Source organism: Herpailurus yagouaroundi, unplaced genomic scaffold (assembly GCF_014898765.1).
Source record: "Herpailurus yagouaroundi ecotype Mexico unplaced genomic scaffold, PumYag 192, whole genome shotgun sequence".
NCBI lineage: Eukaryota > Metazoa > Chordata > Mammalia > Carnivora > Felidae > Herpailurus > Herpailurus yagouaroundi.
The window spans coordinates 18,871,967-18,894,585 of NW_024412423.1; the positions used below are offsets into that span (position 1 = coordinate 18,871,967).

Consider the following 22,619-nt stretch of genomic DNA (forward strand, 5'->3'; position numbering starts at 1 on the left):
TTTGAAAGAAGGTAGAGGAATTAAAGCATGATGACCGTGAGCTTGGACTTTAGGGACAAACACTGAATGTGTGTCTTTAATAGGCCATTTCTATTTGAATCACTTGGTGAAGTTACTTAGTATCTCTGAACTTCAGTTCCCTTATCTGTAAAATGAGAATAGTAAAGGACCCCATTGCTTTGGGATTCTCAAGATTATATGAGATAATTCATGTGAAGTACTTAGGATGTTGCCTGCATAATGCAAGCACTTTGTTATTCCTATTACTTCACCTCTGAAAAGTGATCTCTCTAAGGCAGAAATTCGAGTTTGAAGAACTGGAAAGTTTTTTTTTAATGCCTAATTTTTTTTTCTTTAATAACTTTCAAACAGGGGCACCTGGGTGGCTCAGTTGGTTAAGCGTCCAACTTCGGCTCAGGTCATGGTCTCGCAGTTCGTGAGTTCGAGCCCCATGTGGGCTCTATGCTGATAGCTCAGGGCCTGGAGCCTGCTTTGGATTCTCTGTCTCCCTTCTCTCTCTACCCCTTCCCCACTCGCACTCTATATCCGTCTCTTAAAAGTAAACATTAAACATTAAAAAAAAATAACTTTCAGAAACACTGAGGTATTCATGAAGATGTGGAACAAGAAGAACTCTCAAACTGCAGATTAAGTGTTAACTGGAAAACTGCTTTGGCAAAAAAATTATGTAGTAAAGCTGAAACATACCCTTTGACAATCCTTGATGTATGTCCTGAGGAATACCCATGTACACCAGAAAAGATTTTGAAAATGTTCATTGTTCATATTAGCCAAAAACTAAAAAATAACACGTCCATCAACAAGAGAATGGGTTTTTATGGTATATGCATTCAGTAGCATATCGACTGCATAATACATGGATGAATCACCAGCAGAGTGTTGAGAGGAAAAAAAGCAAACCACAAAATATCAAGTATAATTATATGCTTGTTCAAACACAAGCAAAATTAAATTATATCACATAGGGATGCAAAGACAGATAAAATTATAAAGAAAAAGGGAGATGATGTTCACAAAAGTCAGGTTGGTAGTTAGAAAAATAAGAAAGAGGATTAGATCAGGACAGGGCACGTGGAGGAAGGGGCTTCTAGGTTACTAAAAATGATTTACTTCTTGACCTAAGTGATGGTTACATTACTGTATATTCATTTTTCTGTATATAATATTTCATGAAAAAATGAATATACAAAAATAACTTACTTTTAGGCTTTACTATAAGACAAAAACAGTGAAAACAATACATTAATGTTCATGGTAGCTATACAAATCGAAATTAAAGCACATTTTTTTTAAGTTTATTTGAGAGACAGAGTGTGTGTGCCTGTGCACAAATGGGGGTGGGGGGCAGAGAGAGATGGACAGGGAGGGAATCCCAAGCAGGCTCCTTGCTGTCAGTACAGAGCCCCAAAACCATAAGATCATGACCTGAGCTGAGTCAGATGCATAACGGACTGAACCACCCAGGCACCCCACACACATTTTCAAAATCTATCTTGTCCTTACCATCTTTTATGTTCTGGTATGCTGAAAAAAGTGAATTGACACTGAAAGCTCTAATAGCTACTTTCAGAGAAAAGGCCACCTTTGGGATGGGATTCACCAGTACTACCTGGTAGATACCAGGTAGGAAAGGAACCATAATGGTTCTGAATACAAACGGTTTACTAACTCCTAGGAAAAACAAAACATGGTTAAATCTTAAAAAGAAAAAATGGCTTAACTCCTTACCCTACCTTATTTTTCTCCATTGTACCTACCGCAACCTGACACCATATTTTCGTCTATCTCTTCCACTGGTGGGAAATATGTAAACTCCATGAGAACACAGAAGAAGGTTTGTGTTATTTATTGGCATATCACTGGCATCCAGACTTGTGCCCAGCACTATAATAAGTGCTCAATCAGTGTTTGTTGAATGAATAAATGAAACTACCTAAGGACTAAGTAATTAAGAGGGGATTTTGCTATAAAAAAAAGATAGGCACTTGATTGCTCTCCAATGGCAAAGAAAGTTCTGGCTAAGCAAATGCTTTAGGCAAAACCAAATCCTAATTAGGCAGACATACTCATAATGTCTGTCTTTCCAAAATAATAGCAAACCAACAAAAACATGCAAGTAAAGAGCCCTGTTTTTAATAGCACCTAGAATAAAGTAAAGAACTGAGATTTGGTATATGCTGGGAGTCTGAGTCACTATGAAAAAGAAGAGCATTTTCTGGCCCAAATCTTTAAGTAAGGTCAATTACGGTTATTAAATCAGGACCTGAGGGTGAGGTCTAGGAATTCATATTTCTCAAAAGCTACATAGGTATTTCTAATATGTGGCCAGGTTTGAAAACTACTTGAAACTAACTCAGGTTCTGGACTAGTCTGACCCAAATAATTCCACACCTTTCATGCAATGAATGATACTGACCTGTAAGTGCTGGAATAAATCTGCGACACAAAAGTGGCATCACAAGTTTCTTGAGAAAATAATATCACCCTTATACTTAACACATTTCAACAGTGTTATTCCCCTGAAGACTATTTAGGTAACACTGCCTTTACCAAGAATCTGAATTTGAGCATTGAGGTGTATACATCTATTTTTGGACTGCCCTTGTTAAAACAGTCACTTGGAAAAAAGGAAGCTCGAGCCTCTTCAACTTAATACTCTCCTTAGAGTAAAAACAGGTTTATCTTATCTGCTGGAGGTCTGATCAGTGTTAACCCAGAGACTGCAATCTGATGAAGGGATCAGACTAGGCTCATACTTTCACCAGAAAGAGAGTCCCTTTAAAAAGAACTAGAAGGGACCAAGTCTCAGGAGGTAGCATATGCTTTAAGACCACCAAAGTTCTCCTGACAAATAATGAATGAATAATTCACATATTCTTTAAAAACATCTTTAGGGCTGCTTATAGTTTTTTGTTTTTTTTTGTTTTGTTTTGTTTTTTTGTTTTGTTTTGTTTTGTTTTGTTTTTTTTAAGGGAAGTCTCAAATGTTAAACCTAGAACAAACATGACCAAGTCCATGGTCTGCACTCCAAAGCAAGGATAAGCAGCTCTATACTCTCCAACCTCTGCCTTTCTATCTAAGTCCTTCCTACTCAGAACTACAATTCCCCAGCTCCCATTGTACCTTCAACTCACTTTGGTCTTGTTTGCCATCCAACTCCTACATTCTACATTGGCAAAAACAAAGAAATACCAAATAATTTTTTACAATACATTTGTCACCACATAGTAGTTGGAAACCATTCTCGTCTGAGAAACAAAACAAACCCTCAAAGACTACACGATCTCAGATGAAATTCTGTATTTTCAGATTCTTATTACCAAAATCATTCCTCTACACTTGTCAGAAATGTTACAAGATATCATTTATATACAGGAACAGCACATATAGACACAGGTACCAATTATAAACTTTTAAAATATCTGACGGATGATACCCAAATACTTGATACTTCCTCTCTGCTTTAAAATAGTGCACTTATTTTCTTTGGTCAAATTTAAGAGTCATATATATATAATGATATGAAAACAGATCTAATCCTATCTCCTGGCATAACTCTGCCCAAATCGACCAGCCTGAGTAAGATAAGGTAGCATCTCAACAGCTTACTCAGGGCTTAATCACTACTGCAAAGCAGGCACTCTGGATTGATGGAAGAGATTACTTACCCTATAATGCAGATGAAGAGGATAGACTTGCTCATAGCCAACACGCAAAATCAGTGAACGAATCAGAATTAAAATCCAAACCAACTGGCGAATTTTTTGTTTAATTATAAGGCCAATGGTACTTTGTATTGAATACATGTTCTTAACAGGTCTACATGGATTCTTCTAGGTTTTAAATGATGTTTAGTTTGTTTTCAAAAAGAAGATTTTCTATCTGTCATCATGAGGAACAGGTCAAATGTAACATTATACCAGTATATTTTTTGTGGCTAGGTTTTTATTCACAAGAACATATGTTAAATTCTCCCCCCAAGAGCTGGGTGCCATACAGGGGAGACTGGACAGAATACTTTATAACAGCAGCAGCCAAGAATTATTGACCATGTGGGGTGTGCCGTGCACTGAGATAAATTTTTGACGTTCACTATTTCACTTGATCCACACAACCATATTAGGAAGCAGATTCTACTATATACCAATAAAGAAATTTAGGATTAAAGGAGGACATAATGAACATGGTCATATATGTAGAAGTGCCACACTTGTGAAAAGAATCCAAGTGAGGTGACACCCGAGTCTATGATGTTACATACACCTTATTAACACATGAAAGAGACTAACATCATCCATCAAATCGACGTGTATTTATTGCACAAATTTCCCCTAGAACTGGGAGGTTATTATAATACAGGTGTACATTTGAGAAATGTATACAGAACAAGGAACAAGTATGTACATTTTACATATCCCACCATCTAAATAACTTAAGAGAAAGCAGAACAATCTCATAAGACATCCACCAGAAGTAGGCATGGTGTAAAATCTTTTTTTTTAAGTGATCATCCCCAGTGTATGCCAATTGCAACAAAATGAAATCTGTGCTAGTATGTTTATTGCACTTAACATTTTCAAACTCAAAATTAAGACACATTAGTAAAAGCTAAAAATATTTCAAAACAAACCAATTAGTTTATATACAAGGAAAAATTAGTTTTAAATCTATAATGTAAAAGATCCCTTTTTCATTTCCTGTTGCAACATTAACAGGGTTTTTTTATTCCCTGTTGCATCAAACAGGTTTTTAAAATATGTAACACATAACTGTTTGTACCATAAGAAGTTGAAAAAATTATTTTGAACAGGCCAGAACTCTTTTCACATTCATCATAATGATCACACTTTAAAGAAGTAGCAGCTCATTCCTTGGGCTTTGTGTAAGGAAAAACATGACTATGATGAAGGCAGTAGAAATTACAGAGGGTTAGGAATTATAAAACTCAGGAATCCTATAAGGATTAATGATTCTATTAAGAAACTAAGGTTCTTCCTTCTGAGCAAAGCTTAGTTTTAAAAGGAACGGTAGTAGCATGGGCCATCCATTTACTGAAGACTAGATTTCCTAAATGATAGAGATTTCAAACAGGACTGTGAATCATTTGATGATTAATTAAAAAAAGAAAACAAGCAAAATCAGACATTATCTACCTGCTACATACATATCATTTGAACTACAATAAAAAAAAAATAATGTACAGTGGCCCCCATATGAATCTGTCTATACTCTGAATTCTGCCAAAGAGACTGACTATAGAATCCCAAACAATAAAAGAGGGAAGAATTTCAGTAATTAATGGAATAAGAAACTCAAGCCAAAGAAAACAGATCTATAAATGCTCCTTGGCAGCAAGTCATCCATGGGAGACTCAGGTATTAACTGGGACCAGGTGACAGGACACAGGGGCAAGAATGATAACAGGCACAACAATTTCAGGTTTACACTCCATTAAAATAACCATTTCTTTTCTATTAGAGAGTTCGTGAATACATAAAGAACAAAGCAAAATGTGACCCAACACTATAAATTCAAGGCCAAAGACTAAACAAACCACAGAAATCGTCCTTATTTACTGAAAATTCAAACAGCAAGAATGAATGTATTATACAGTAATTATATTGAGTAAGAGAATAGCAAGTAGTTTTTTTTAAGCTAATCAATTAATTATGATGAAAATAGTCCATGAAAGCAGAAACCAATTTCACTTTCAGCATTAAAAGTATCTTAAATCAGGTAAGTAAAGAATAAACTATAATGTAGTATTCAAGTAAACTGAGGTAGTAGAGCATAATGAAAACTTTATCTACCCATCTTTATATTTACATTACTTACAAGAGTTTGGTTCCATATTAGCCTTTGTTATAAGCAACACTCTACAATATATACAAAAAATATTAACAACTGAAAAGTGAAAATTCTGAAAACAAATTAGATTTTGGAAGGGAGGGGCTATTAGAGAAAAGAGGGTAATTTTAAGAATTAATAAGCTCTATTAGTGTAAACTGATTATTATGAAGCAGTGAAACAAACATTCAGTTCCTATGGGTTCGAGAAGGGCTGATATTGAAAGCAAAGGCCTTGGCTACCTGAGCACTTTTAAAGAAAACAGTATTATTTTTCCCAATGCTTTGGTGCAATTTTTAATCCTAATTTTTATTTATTAAATTAGATGCAAAAATGTAAATACTAACATTTATAAGAATTAGCTTATTCTTACAAACAAAACAAATGGTATAAAGTAGTATTTTTATTTGGGGAACCTACATTACTCAGCCTTAAAAAAAGACTGGCTTTAGTTATGTTTTAGGGTGTGTGAAACAGATAATTCACCAGAAAGCAACATTTCAACACTATTTACAACTGATACTAGTTGAAAATATTTTTTTTAAAAAGACATGTTTACCAATCAATCTTGTATTTCTACCTCTGCTTCTTTAAAAAATAGATACATATGTACACTTGGATGGATAACATACACACATTTACACTCATTATTCTGGATTATTATAATTAACAGGCTATTTAAAATAGTTTGAGAAATACTCTAAAATTAGCTATTTTGAATTGAAAAACAAAAGAATAATCAAGTTTTTATAGGTCTCCATACCTTAGAAATAAGGAATTCAAATTAATTAAATGACTATTTCTGAGTCATTTAATTGTGAGATATCCAATGCTATTTATGGGTGTGGCAACACAGGAGTGATCATATGAAATTCCTTGATGATATTCATTTTGTAGAAATTTCTATACTTTGGCTTTTTCAAATGCTTTCCCTAAATATTATTTATGCTGCTTTAGGCTCACTTGGTTAAAAATATACCACCACCCAAAGTCCAGCCAAAAGGAAAAAGCAATCCAATGATCACACAATATGTACTGCAATGCAGGATACCCAGGCATTTGACTCATTCAGATGGAAGTCTAACAGGGAGAAAAAAAGCCATAAATGCATGTTGCATCTGCTTCTTTAGTTTCTATTTAACTTTCTACCAAAGTTAATTTCTAATGACCTTTGTGTTAAAGGAGTATCTGAGCAACATATGGAGAGTGAGTGCTTGCTACAGCAGCCAGAAGAGGAAGATCACTGGATTCAATCCTGAAATAAAGAAAACAAAAATTTCAGGTTAGGCATTCTGTACCCAGGACATGTGTCCTACAGGCAGTAAGTGCTACGGGTAAAGTCACACTATATCTCAGATGTCAAGAACGTAGGGCACTCTGGCCAAAAGGAAAAGGATAAGAAGAGAGTTGAAGATAACACAAGCTGGAAATTTTTCAGTAAGTAAAAACCAGAGCCAAAGATTTTTTTAAAAAGAAAGTCTCTGAAACCCAACAGCAACAAGATCATGCATGTAGGAAAGCATATCACTGACCTGCTAATGGACCATGTATCAGGGCAAGGGACAGTATGTAAGAAATACAATAAATAATAGAAAAATTGTGTGTACCCATACTGTTTTGGATACAAATGTTTTCTTATTTAAAAAAAAAAAAAGGGTTTTTTTTTTAAATGTTTATTTATTATTGAGAGACAGAGAGAGACAGAGCATGAGCATGGGAGGGGTAGAAAGAGGGGGAGACACAGAATCAGAAGCAGGCTCTGGGCTCCGAGCTGTCAGCACAGGGCCCGATGTGGGGCTCGAACCCACAAACCATGAGATCATGACCTGAGCCGAAGTCAGATGCTTAACCGACCGAGTCACCCAGGCGTCCCTGGATACAAATGTTTTTATAAAAAGAAGTACTGGGAAGAAGTAATGGATGCTTCTTAAAAATTCATCCTACCACAAATAATTTATAGGGGAGGAAAAAAGGCCAATAAAGACAGAAAAAGTTATGCAGATTCATTCACAGTTAGAGAATAAATCTGAGTAAAATCCTATTACATTTTTTCAGCTAGGAGCTTAACAAAGATGAAAAAATTTGCTAATAGGCAGCAGTAGGAAGAGGTAGCTTCCTGCTGTCTGTGAAAATCTATTCTGATATTTTTTGGATAACCTTTAGTACTACCTATCACAATAACTAACAATATCTATCAAAAATTTAATACACATGTCCTTTAACCAAAAATTCTACTTCTAAGAATTTATCCTACAAACTTCAAAGATGTATATTCATTTCAGCACTAATTTGTAACAGCAAAAAACCTGAAAATAATTTAAACTCTATCAAATAATGAAATGCTATACAACCATTAAAAATAAATTAGTATGTGCTTGTATGAACATTCAACATCTATTCCAAGGCAAATTGCAGGATGATATGTAGAATACAAACTAATTTATATTTTTTATCCTCTACATTTAAAAATTCTGTAAGAAGAGACAATCCATCAACTATGTGGGTGAGGGTTAGAAGTTGAGGAAAAGACAATGATGAATTAATTTTAATTTTATGTCAAAATGCACTGTAAAATCTGGTTATATGCATAATAAATTAAAAGCTAGTTTTAAAAAAAAAAAAAAAAAAGACATGACACACACAGAATCATCTATGTCCAGTCTAGATGATGAGGATTAACACTGATCAAAGAATTTAATTTGGTTTCTGATGCACAGTTGCTACTTAATGTTGACTTTCCCTCCCTTCTAAAAAGCTTAATTTTAAAAATTTCTACCTTGTTTTAATTTATTCAACAGGATTTCGAGAAATAATTGACATTCTCACACACACACACAAATACACACACAAAAAGTAGCCATAGAACATAGGCAAAGTGACTACAGAATATAAGGAAAAGGGCTATACAATGTCTCCCACCAACTTCCTGTTCCTCCTTCAGTTGGCATTTTAGAAAAGTGTCTTTTCCCCAGGAGTAACTGCAAAGTAAACAGATATAATATAAAGATAATAGGGAATGAATAGTAATATGTAGATAATGTTCTACCACCCACAGAATGGTGTTACTTCAATCAGCTCATGTGGATGGCAGGTCATATGCTGGGAATGATGAGTTTTAACACATAAATGAATAAAAATGAATACTTACTTATTTTCACTAAGATGAAAATTCAGATTTTAGTTCATTTTTATCTGACCATATTCTCAACTTACTGTAATAGTACAAGTGGAGGCCAGGGATGTGCTTTTATATGGTATAGAGCAACCCAACTGGTAACTGTTCAGCTTCTAACAGGAAAATAACTTAAAATGAAAAAAGGCAATTCTGAGGAACGAACATTCCTTTTCTAAAGAAAGTGTAATGAGGGGGGGCCTGCGTGGCTCAGTCGGTTGAGCCTCCGACTTCAGCTCAGGTCATGATGTCACAGTTCCTGAGTTTGAGCCCCACATCGGGCTATGTGCTGACAGCTCAGAGCCGGGAGCGTGCTTCAGATTCTGTGTCTCCCTCTCTCTCTAACCACCCCTACTTGTGCTCTGTCTCTGTCTTTCAAAAATGAATAAACATAAAAAAAAAAAAATTAAAAAAAAAAAAAGGAAAGTGTAACGAGAAAACAAAGCCAGAAAAGAAACCATAAACATACCCTAGAACCACTCCTAGTTCCTTGACATGGACACGCATCTGTCCTCTCAGGTATTCAGACAGCATTTTGCTCTTGAAGTATAACTCCTGTAATCGGTCTTCGAGATGCATTACACACTGCAGTGAAGGTAGAAATTCCAAAGCATCACATTTGTGACAATTCTGTTTAGTTATTTGTATATAAATTAAAATTTTAAACACATTTTTAAAGCACATAATTTTAGCTAAAGGAGTGTAAATTTTTTTCTTGCTCATATCAAACATTTACATCCTACAGAGATTTTTTAAATGTTTATTTATTTATTTTGAGAGAGATAAAGAGAGTGGGAGCAAGGGAGGTTCGGAGAGAGGGAGGGAGAGGCAATCCCAAGCAAGCTCTGCACTATCAGCACAGAGCCCAATGTGGGGCTCAATATCATGAATCCATGAGATCATGACCTGAGCCAAAATCAAGAGTCAAATGCTTAACTGACTGAGCCATCCAGGAACCCTGTGTTGTTGTTGTTTTTTAATGCAGTAAATTATACACAATATAAAATTTTCCTTTTTAACCATTTTCAAGTGTACAACTGAGAAGCATGAAGTACATTCAAAAAGATGTGAAACTATCACTACACATTTCCATAGCTTTAAAAAACACTTTTATTCCAAATTTGATAAATATAATACTCATGATACATTTCAAATATATTTACATAGGACAGGGTGCATTCTACTCTGGGGAGTTAAAGAAAAAAGTCTACAACAGCTCACAGAGAATGCTCAGTAGTCCTTACTAGAAAAGAGAGGTTTCTAGGCTAGAACATTAAAAACTAAAACACATACACTCCATTTATCAACTAACTTGCTCAATTAAATACAATAGGCGATTTTTCATGTGAATTAAAGCTATACATGTATGAGGACAAAACATGAGTTTCAGGTGTTAAAACACTAAATTCTCAGGATGCCTGGGTGGCTCAGTAGGTTCAGCAGCAGATTATTGATTTCAGCTCAGGTCACGATCTCGGTTTGTGAGATCAAGACCTGTGTCCAGCTCTGCCCTGATAGCTCAGAGCCTGCATGGAATTCTCCCTCTCTCTCTCTCTATCTGCCCCTCCCCTGCTGTGCACCCTCTGGCGTGTGCGTGCTCTCTCTCTCAAAATAAATAAATATTTAAAACAAAAACAAACAAAACCCACTAAATTCTTGCAGACCATTCCTTTCCAATGAAAATCAACTATTAAAACTGCTAACAGGTGTGACTGGCTGGCTGGCTCAGTCCGTAGACCATGTGACTCTTGATCTCAGGATTGTGAGCTTGAGTCTCACACTGGGCATGGAGCTTATTCAAAAAAACAAAACAAAACTGCTAATAACAACCCATTTTCTTCTTGGAAAAACAAAACAGAAATTATACATACACAGACACACACACACACACCTATAAGCTTTACATATAATTTACATATATCTGGGAATTTACCATATTAACCAATTTTAAGTATACAATTCTGTGGCATTAAGTACAGTCACAAAGTTGTGCAACCATCATCACAATCCATTTCAAGAACTTTTTTTCATTATCCCAAACAGAAATTCTGCACCCATTACATAATAACTCCTCATACCCTCCTTACCCCAAGCCCTTGGTAATCTCTATCTACTTTCTATCTCTATGAATTTGCCTATTCTAGATACCTCACTTAGCTAGAATCATATAATATCTGTCCTTTTCGCTAATTCTACATAGCATAATGTGTGCAAGGTTCATCCATGCTGTATCAAAAGGTATTAGAATTACATTCCTTTTTATGACTCAAATATCCCATTCTATGTATTATACCACATTTTGTTTATCCATTCATTTGTTGATGGACATGAGTTATTTCCAACTTTTGGCCATTGGAAATAATGCTGCCATGAACATGACAGTACAATTATTTGAGTCCCTGCTTTCAAATGTTTTGAGTATCAACCCAGAAGTAGAATTGCTGAATCATGGGACAATACAACGTTTAACTCTTTAGGGAACTGCCAAAGTGTTTTGCACAGCAGCTGCACCATTTTACACTCCCACCAGCATTGCGCAAGGGTTCCCATTTCTCCACATTTTGGCTAATCCTTGTTATTTTTGTTTTTGATCGGAGCCATACTTATGGGTGTGAAGGAGTATCTCACTGTGGTTTTGATTTACATTTTCCTAATGACTAATGATGTTTAAGATCTTTTCATATGCTCAATGACTGTACATCTTTAGAGAAATGTCTATTTGCCAACTTTCAAATTGAGTTTTTCTTTGTTGTTGTTGAATTGTGGGAGTTCTCTATATATTCTGGACACCAACCTCTTGGAAGATACATGATTTACAAATATTTTCCCCTACCCTGCACATTGTCTTTTCACTTGTTGATAATGTCCTTTGATATACAAAAATTTGAATTTGCTGAAGTCCCATGTATCTACTTTTTACTTTTCTTGCCTGTGCTTCTAAAATTTTTTTTAATGTCCATTTATTTTTGAGAGTGAGAGAGAGAGAGAGAGAGAGAGAGAGAGAGAGAGAGAGAGAGAAAGGCAAGCAGGGGAAGGGCAGAGAGAGAGGGAGACACAGAATCCAAAGCAGACTCCAGGCTCTGAGTTGTCAGCACAGAGCCTGGACATGGGGCTCGAACTCACAAGCTGTGAAATCATGACCTGCCCCAAGTCGAACACTTAACCAACTGAGCCACCCAGGCATCTCTGTGCTTTTGGTTTTAAATCCAAGTAATCAGTGCCAAATCAAATGTCATAAAGATTATCCCCCAAGGTTTTCTTCAAACAGTTTTATACACAGTTTAAGCACTTAAGTTTAGGTTTAAGTTTAGGTTTAAGTCACATTCAAGTTTGAGTTCATTTTTGTACATGGCATAAAGGGCTCAATTTCATGCTTTTGCCATGTGGATATCCAGTTTTCTCAACACGATTTATTGCAAAAGCTCCTTTCCTCTTTGAATGGTCGTGACTCCTTTGTCCAAAACCAACTGACCATGTAAGTAAAGGTTTATTTGGGGGCTATCATATTCTATTGCTTTATGTGTCTGTCCCAAAGCCATATCAAACTGTTTTGAAGATTGTCACTTTGTACTAAGTTTTGAAATCAGGAGGTGTGAGTCCTCCATCTTTTTATTTTTTTTAGGATTATTTTGGCTCTTTAAGTCCTTTGAGAGACCATACAAATTTTAGGATACTTGATCTATTTCCTAAAAAAAAAAAAAAAAAAAAGGAAGTCATTGGGGTTTTTTGTAAGGATTGTACTGAGTAAGTAGATTACTTTGGGTAGTACAGTCATCTTAATAATACTAAGACTTCCAATTTATGAACACTAGATGTCTTTCTCTTTATGTATGTCTTTTATTTCTTTCAGCAATGTTTTTCTAGTTTTCAGTATACAAGCCATTTGGGTCTGGTCAAATTTATTACTAAGTAATTTATTCTTTTGATGCTATTTTAAGTGCTTTCTTAACTTCCATTTTAGATTGTTCATTGCTAGTATATGGAAGTACAACTATCTTTGCTGATTCTGTACCTTGCAGATTTGCTGAATTCATTTATTAGCTCTATCTGTTCTTTTGTGGAATCTTTAAGTTTTCTACATTTAAGATTATGTCATCTGCAGAGATAATTTCACCTTTTCCTTTCCAATTAGGATACTTTTTGTTTCTTCTTCTTGCTTAACTGCTCTGCCTAGCAATTTCCAGTACTATGTACAATAGAAGTGGTGAAAGTGGGCATCCATGCCTTGTCCTTGATCTAAGGGATAAAACTTTTAGTCTTTCACCACTGAGAATAATGTTAGCTGTAGATTTGTTATATGTGGCCTTTATAATGTTGATCTACAGAGGTTTTTAACTAAGCTGTATTAGATTTCTCCTAAAAAGAAAAAAAAAAGAACTTTGGAAATTGGAAATGGTGTCCTCAGTAAGAGGTTATTCAGTATTAGAAGAGGGGTCATTCAAAGTCCTGACACAACAATGAGGCTCTAGAATGCAATGGCATTCTGCACAAAGATGGGGCAGGGGCGCAGGCATTGCAAATCCATACCTTACATGACACAAGTCAGGCACTAAATTCTGGCTGCTGCAACCATACAATATACAGAAATGTTCACATCTCTTTCTGAGTTTGGGCTGCCATTACAAAATAGCACAGATTCAATGATTTAAACAACATTTCTGGATGCTGGAAGTCCAAAGATCAGGGTGCCAGCAGGGTCCAGTTCTGATGAGAACTCTCTTCCAGGCAGACAGAGCACTGCCTGTAGCTGCATCCTCACAATCTCTTTTGCTTTTCTTAGAAAGCCACTAATGCCATCATGAGGTCCCCACCCTCATCACCTAATATAACCCTAATTACCTCCCAAAGGCCCATCTCCGAATAGAATCCTATCAGGTGTTTGGGCTTCAACACATGGATTTTAGGGAAATGCAAACATTCACACCATAACATCTTTCTTCCAGGCAACAGTGATGAAGCTAACAACAGTATTCAATGTAGGCACATACTAAAGTTTAGTCATCTATCACAGTGCTAAATAATTCAAGCCTTACATACTTACAAAATTTGGAGACAAGTTATGCTTATAAAGCTGAAGAGTGGAATGAAGCAGGTTGGAAACAAGACTGGAAACCAATACTTCCTTTCCCAATTTATTATCTGTCATTCGTCTCTGGCTACTGGCCACTTGAACAGTCCATTTATCCATATCTGCTATAATACAGACAGCTTCTGCTATTGGTTCATCCAACACTGGATGCTGAAAAGAAGAATTCATCTTAAGATAAGCAAATGAAGTTTTCAAATAAATGTTAATGAAAATAAGGCAAGGAAGAGATACTAAACAAAAACAGAAAGAAGAATATTAAATTCTGACACCTACTGCCAAAGAATCCTTGACCATGGTAAATGGAATATTTCATTAACTCAGTAACAAATACCCTGAGATATCTTACAGAAATCATTATTGGAAAAAAATTTTTTTCTTCAAATCATCATTGGTAGAAATTCATTATCAGAAATCTATTCTTTTTTTTTAATTTTCATTTGAATTCTAGTTAATATACAGTATAATATTAGCTTCAGGTGTAAAATACAGTGAGTGATTCAACACTTCATTAACATCACCTGGTGCTCATCACCAGTGCCCTCCTTAATTCCCACCATCTGTTTCATCCATCTCTCCACCTACCTCCATTCTGGTAAGCATCAGTTGGTTGAACTTTGTATTCTTTAAATTTTTAAAAAAATATTTATTCATTTTTGAGAGAGAGAGAGAGAGACAGAGAGAGACAGAGAGAGAGAGAGAGAGAGAGAGAGAGAATGCACGTGCACATGAGTGGGAAAGGGGCAGAAAGAGAGGGGAACACAGAACTCGAAGCAGGCTCCAGGCTCCACGCTGTCAGGACAGAGCCCAACACGGGGCTCGAACTCACAAACAGCAAGATCATAACCTGAGCTGAAGTTGGACACTTAACCACTGAGCCAACCACTAAGCCACCCAGTTGCCCCCTGAACTTTGTATTCTTTAATCCAGAAGTTAACTGTCACCAGTCTTTTGATCATTCAATAATTTTACTGAGTGCTAACTACTGTCAGGCAATTGAAAGAAAATATTTTTTACCTTGAAAGAGCTAAACATTTACAAAGTATGTCCAAAAGGAATTCTAATGAACAAGTTAATGGTAACGTTCTGTGCTAACTATCCCACCTTGTCAGACATTGATTTACTTAGCACCTCAGGGGCTATCACTTGATTACATGAAATACCTTGCTGCCTATGTTCCCTGGTTTTTCTATTTTACTACAATATACATCCACATTATGAATATAGCAAATTAAAAAGGAAACAAATCACCAAGCACTAACATGGCTCTCCAAGACACATGGTTAAGTAGGAAAAAAAAGTCAATAAACACCCCGACACATGCACGCACATACAACCCATACACATATTATATCCCAGTTGTTTTTTAAAAATTTGTATCTATATCTAAATTAAAATGTTTAAAGAAAAGAATGAAAATACTCAAATCAAACTCTATTATGAAGATCTTTGTGAAGAAGTGTGGATGGAATATTAAGAGTATAAAGAAGGATTTCTTTTTGATTTTGTGTATCTTCATATTGTTTGAATTTCTATCAGAAGCATTTACCTAAGTGACACTTTTATAATTAGAAAGTTTAAGGTAAAATGAAAAATATTTTTAACTAACATATACTATTAAAAGGACCACAGGCACATGGCTATGCCCTTGGCTTCTCATGGTTTATACACAAAGACCAAAAATGACAATCAAGTACATAGCACCACTATTAAAAAGAAATAATGGTCCTAAAGGAAAACAGAAAGAAAAAAGAAATGATGCTCCTACAAGTGCTCAATATTTCAACATCTTTCTACATTTGAAAAGGTAAGGTTTCATTTACTGCTGGCCATATGGAATAGCAGGAATAAAACTGAGATTAAAAATTGTCATTTGAAATACTTTAACCCAATGGCTTTTTCCTTTCAAACTTGTACTGTTACCACATTTTATAGCAAAGAATGTAGGTTTGCTCCTTAGTAAACCCAGGTTTGGCACACGGAAAGGATATCCCTTTGCCTCTGTTAAAGAACAACCACTCTGAATAAAGCCTTTGGCTTGACACTAAGTAAAAAAAGACAATGGAGCTCACAGTCCTGTGTGAGAGATAAAAATAAATACAACTGGCTGTAAAAAGACCTAAGTGTAACAGACAAAACAGGCATCAAGTTGGGGATAGCAGGAGGGCAATAATGGGTTCTGTGTGATTAGGAGTTTTACAATAGAAGGAACATAACTTTTAAGTATGGATTGGACTGCTGGTAAACAATCAGAGGGGAATATGGATAATTCTGTAAAAGACAATATCATGAGAAGATTCAAAAGAAAGAAGTAGATACATGTGACTAAATTAGTGAAAAATGATACTGAGAAGTGGGGAAGAAGAAAATAGCAAAGAAAAAGCCTGGAAAGTTACACTGTGCAAACTTTCCATGAAGCTCTTAAGTTTGTATTTGTTTTTATGAAATAATACTCAAATATTTCTTATTCAACTTTTACCAAGAATATAACATTTTTCAATTAACCAACTTAATTACTGAAATAAAATTCTGGAAATGGCACATACACCTAAAGATGTAAGCTATACCATACATTTTTAAGAAACAAGATAACAGAGGTGCCTGGGTGGCTCAGTTGGTTAAGTGTCCAACTCTTAATTTTGGCTCAGGTTGTGATCTCATGGTTTCTGAGATCCAGCCCTGCATCGGGCTTTGCACTGACAACAGGGAGCCTGCTTGGGATTCTCTCTTTCTCTTTCTGCCTCTCTCCCACTCACTCTCTCTCTCAAAATAAACTTAAAAAAAAAAGATATAAATGTATAGTATCTCTATGGTTATAAAAGAAAAATAAGGCAGGAGGTATGATCAAAAAACCAAAGTGGAGGGGCGCCTGGGTGGCTCAGTCAGTTAAGCGTCTGACTTTGGCTCAGGTCATGATCTCATGGTCTGTGAGTTCAAGCCCTGCGTCGGGCTCTGTGCTGATAGCTCAGAGCCTGGAGCCTGTTTCAGATTCTGTCTCCCTCTCTCTGCGCCTCCCCCACTCTCACTCTGTCTCTGTCTCAAAAATAAATAAACATTAAAAAAAATTTTAAAAAAACAACTGAAATAACAAACTGTTAAAGGCAGATACTACTTTCAAGAGCAGTGGGCATCTTTAGGAGATTAAAATTATGAAGGGGATACATCCATTATTGTCACAAGGAAATGCCTAAACAGATAATGGGGAAACTACTATAAAACACACCTTGTTTAAAAGGTTATAAACCTTAGAAATTAACCTTACCGCTCTTCAAAAAAAAGGCATGTGGCTAAGATTTTTCATTTTTGTTTGTTTTTCCCTCAAATTTTTATTCAAATTCCAGTTAGTTAACATACAGTGTAATATTAGTTTCAGGTATAAAATTTAATGACTCATCATTTCCATGCAACACCCAGAGCTCATCACAACAAGTGCCCTCCTTAATCCCCATCACCTATTTCATCCATCCTCCCCTCCCACCTCCACTCTAGTTTGCTCTCCATAGTTAAGAGTCTGTTTCTTGGTTTGCCTCTCCATATATTTGTTGTTTTTAAATGTATCTAACCCAAATCTATAAAAGCTATTTTTTTGGTAAGGAAAAGGAAAATGGTCCCAGGTTGGTAGTCTCCCAAGTGAGAAGGGTCTAAATTCCAAGCTTATGATCAGAAATAATTCAAATCAAACTTGCTTTAGAAGTTGTTAAAAAAAACACAAAGTTGGAGGCAGTGACAGTCATTCATTTTGACTGCTTGTTTTCATTTAATGCACTGTCATATGCAATGTTCTAATCTGATAAAATTTCAATTTAAACAATCCTAGTCTTTCTCTTCATCATCAACTTCTAGAAAACAGAGACTATATAGCAAATGGGAGAATATTCTCAGGGCAGACCTTGTAGTGGCCTCTTCCACAACGTTAATTAAGCTTGTATCCTGCTTCAGATACTTCCTAGTCATAAAATGGAAAGTAGTTTATGTGAGAAACAGTAAATATAAAGACTTCTTTTTCTTTAATTTGTTTTTGAGAGAAAGAGAAAGCATAAGAGGAGGAGGGGCAGAGAGAAAGGGAGAATCCCAAGTAGACTCCGCACTGTCAGCACAGAATCCAACACGGGGCTTAAACCCACAAACCATGAGACCATGATCTGAGTCAAAGTTGGATGCTTAACCAACTGAGCCACCCAGGCGCCCCATGAAGCCTTATTTTTCTTAAACCTTCTTTTCTGAGTTTCGTGACTTCTACAGCACACATTCATCCTCAAACTTACCAGCCTTTTTTTCTCTCCCAGCCATTTCCAGAATGTCAACACATAAACCCCCAAATCTCTTCTCTAGCAGATACTCCTACATCTCCACCCCTTTACAAAACCTCATTATTCAGTCGCCTACTAGCTATTCAAACATGGCCTTGTAAATTGCACTTTTAAACTAAAAATGTACCAACTCAACTTCAGTGTACTGTCCTCAACACTAGCCAGTTTCTTCAATTACTTTTCAAAATAAAAATGAGACCCACAATGCTGCGGAGCAAACAGGTCTTAGAGACACTGCAAATTGCTGTTTAAACTGGCATTGCCTTTTGGGGCGCCTGGGTGGCTCAGTCGGTTAACCATCGACTTCGGCTCAGGTCATGATCTCGCGGTCCGTGAGTTCGAGCCCCGTGTCAGGCTCTGTGCTGACAGCTCAGAGCCTGGAGCTTGCTTCGGATTCTGTGTCTCCCTCTCTCTCTGCCCCTCCAATGCTCATGATCTGTCTCTCTCTGTCTCTAAATAATAAATAGATGTTTAAAAAATAAACAAACAAACAAACTAGCATTGCCTTTTGGAGAAGAAACTAACCAACATACATCAAGAACACGAAAATAATCCTAATCTTAAAAGCTGGCCAATAACCCTATTTCTGAGAATCTAGCCTAAAAGAAATAATCCTAAAGTCTTTTAAAACACAGAGACAGTATTAATGTTATTTATAACAGTAAAAGGAATAAAACCTTTTAAAAGTGGAGCAATAGAGAATAGACAACCCAGAAATAAACTCATGCATAATGTTCAATTAATTTATGATAAAGGAGACAAGACTACACAATGCAGACAGGATACTCTTCAAGAAATGGTGCTGAGGAAACTAGACAGCCACATGCAAAGGAATGAAACCAGATCCCTATCATACACCATACACAAGATTCAAACCAGATTATAGCCTTGAACAAAGAACCCAAAAGCATAAAAATCCTAGAAGAACATGAGGAGTAAGCTCTTTGACACTGGTGTATGGCAATGATTTTTTGGACTTGACACCAAAAAGCCAAGGCAATAAAAGCAAACTAAACTAGAAGGTTGCTGCACAGCAAATGAAACCAGAAGCAAAATGAAAAAGCAGCCTATGTATGGAATGGGAGAAAATATCTGCAAACTATGTTATCAGATAAGAAGTTTAAATCTAAAATATATAAAGAATCATATAACTCAATAGCAAAGGAAAAAAAAATCCCTAACAATCTCATTAAAACATGGGCAGAGAAACTGAAATGACATTTTTCCAAAGAAGACATACAAATGACCAACAGATACATAAGAAGGTGCTCAACATCTCTAATTGTTAAGGAAACACAAATCTAAACCACAATGAAATATCACCTCAAACCTGTCAAACAAGTGTTGGCAAGGGTGTGAAGAAAAGAAAACACTTGTGCATTGTTGGCAGGAATGTATATTGGTACAGTCACTATGGCAAACAGCATGGAGGCTCCTCAAAAAGTCAAAAACAGGACTACCATATCATCCAGCGATACCACTTCCGGGTATGCATATATTCAAAAGACATAAGCAGGCTATCAAAGAAATATCTGCACTCCCATGTTCACTGCACATTATTATTATTCACAATAGCCAAGACAGGGAAACAACCTAGTTTCCATCAACAGATGAATGGATAAAGAAGATGTGGGGGGCACCTGGGTGGCTCAATGGGCTTAGCGTACATCTTTTGATTTTGGCTCACGGTTTTGTGGATTCAAGCCCCATGTTAGCCTCCACGTTGACAGCAGAGAGCCTACTTGGGATTCTCCCTCTCCCTCTCCCTCTGCCCCTCCTGCTTGGGATTCTCCTTTTCTCTCTGCCCCTCCTCTGCTCATGCTCTCTCTCAAAATAAATAAACTTTAAAAAAAAATTTTTTTTAAATATGTGATACACACACATACACACACACACACACACACACACACACACACACACACACAGAATACTATTCAGCCATTTGCAACAATATGAATGGACCTTGAGGGCATCATGCTAAGTGAACTAAGTCAGTTGGATGTTAACTAAACATATTATTGCGGTAGTCATTTTGCAATATATACATATATCCAATCATTATGTTGTACCCCTTAAACTAATACGTTGTGAATCATATTTTGAAATAAAAGTGGAAAAAAGAAAGTTGAGCAATAGGAGAATGGTTAGAAAAACTAACCATATAGCAAAACAATGGAATAACCAACAAACATTAAAAACAGTATTTACAAAGTATGTTAATAATACGGGGAAATTCTCTTATATCAACTGTTAACTAACAAAACAGAATTCAAAACATTAAATACAGGGGCGCCCGGGTGATTCAGTCAGTTAAGTGTCCGACTTCAGGTCAGGTCATGATCTGACGGTTCGTGAGTTCTAGCCCCACATCAGGATCTGTGCTCACAGTCTCAGAGCGTGAAGTCTATTCAGATTCTGGATTCTGTATTTCCCTCTCTCTCTGCCCCTCCCCCACTTGCACTCTGTCTACATCTTTCTCAAAAATAAACAAACATTAAAAATAAATTAAATATAATACCATATACATACATACTGTACATACATATACACAAGGTACATATGTATTTTATATACATGTATAATATATATAAATATGTATTTATACATAAAAATGTAAATTTTAGTGATTTACTATATTGCAGAGAAATTATGGCAAATCTAGATAAAAAATAAAGTTTGTGGGGGGGAATGATCAAAACCATATATACATATATATACTATATATAAAAAATATGTATATGTATTTATAAAAGTCCCCAATTAGGTACATATATAAAATGTATATATACACACACACACATATCAATACACACATAGAATAACAACAATGACAAGAAGCTGTAAGACACAAAGAACCTAATATATACAACACATCACACAGTATAACTCTGGTATATAAACATTAGTATTGCTTTCATTATAGCCAAGGAAATCTAGGTTCCATAAGATTAAATATCTTGTCTTAGGATTCACAGATAGGAAGTGGCAAAGTTTGGGTTTTATCAGATGCCACATACTACATAATGACTGGAAGAGGTTTTTATATTAAGAATGTCTGCCACTGCATGGTAGAGCTGGGAAAACTTGTTTTCAGCTTCCTACATATTTCAGTATTTTATATATAGTAAATATACATTGATTTGGTAATGAGAAAAATGCCTCTTTCTTAGAAAGTGAGGAGAAAAAGAAAAGACACTCCACAATATAGTTCAGAAGAATAAGACTGTATTGTTTTTTAAGTACTATCCTCATGATTTATGTATTAAAAACTCCTACATGGTTTTCCATATAGGTGCATGAGAAATCATTCTCATGTTAAATGTAATGTTGATAAATTATAAGCACACAGTAATTAAAACCATCAAATATAAACCTTAAACATGAATACAGAAAAATGAATGACAGAAGATTCAATCTCTTAATTCTGAGATTAAGTTTAGTATTTTAGTTTTCACTTCCTCATTAAATTTTCTGTAATCTGGGGCACCTGGATGGCTCAGTTCGTTAAGCATCCAACTCTTCATTTCAGCTCTCAGGTCATAGTCTCTGGGTTTGTGGGACTGAGCCCCATGTCAGGATCTGCAATGACAGCCAGGGACTCTCTCTCTCTGCCCCTCCCCCTCTTGCACATGCTCTCTCTCTCTCTCTCAAAATAAATAAACTTAAAAAACTTTTACTGTAATCTGCTTTGATAATAAAATATCTTCTATAACTAAATGAAAATATAAGAAGAAAAGACTATAAACTGTAACTAAATGAAAATATAAGGAGAGGGCAGAAGACAGAAAGCTTACTTTTTACACCACAGTGGAATGACTCCAAGAGCAACAGAAGTACGACCGCTAAGAATAAAAGTCTTGCAAGCTTTGTTTTTGTAATGCCAATTTGCTGTTTTATTTGCATTAACTTCGTACATCTGTTTTAGAGATGGTATGTTTCAGGGATGGTGTTTTGTCTGTGTGTGTGTGTGTGTGTGTGTGTGTGTGTGTGTGTGTGTGTATTCTTTTTTAAAGTTTATTCATTTTGAGAAAGAGAGAGCACACATGTGCAGAGTGAAGGGCACAGAGAGAGAGAGGGAGAGAGAGAATCCTAAACAGGCTCTGCACTGTCAGCACAGAACCTGACACAGGGCTTGAACTCATAAACCATGAGACCATGACCTGAACAGAAATCAAGAGTTGGA

General features: G+C 35.8%; 1 protein-coding gene across 2 annotated transcripts in view; it reads right to left on the minus strand.

Moving 5' to 3' along the window:
- Positions 1–4,313: 4,313 nt before the first annotated feature.
- Positions 4,314–22,619, minus strand: part of FNIP1 (folliculin interacting protein 1) — a 144,732-nt gene continuing 126,426 nt past the window's right edge. For both annotated transcript variants that reach the window (XM_040444406.1, XM_040444405.1), the window contains 3 exons: positions 14,082–14,279; positions 9,510–9,625; positions 4,314–7,123 (listed from right to left, as the gene is read on the minus strand). In XM_040444406.1, coding sequence (XP_040300340.1) covers positions 7,045–7,123; positions 9,510–9,625; positions 14,082–14,279 — 393 coding nt within the window. In that variant the 3' untranslated portion in view covers positions 4,314–7,044. The remainder of the gene's footprint in view (positions 7,124–9,509; positions 9,626–14,081; positions 14,280–22,619) is intronic.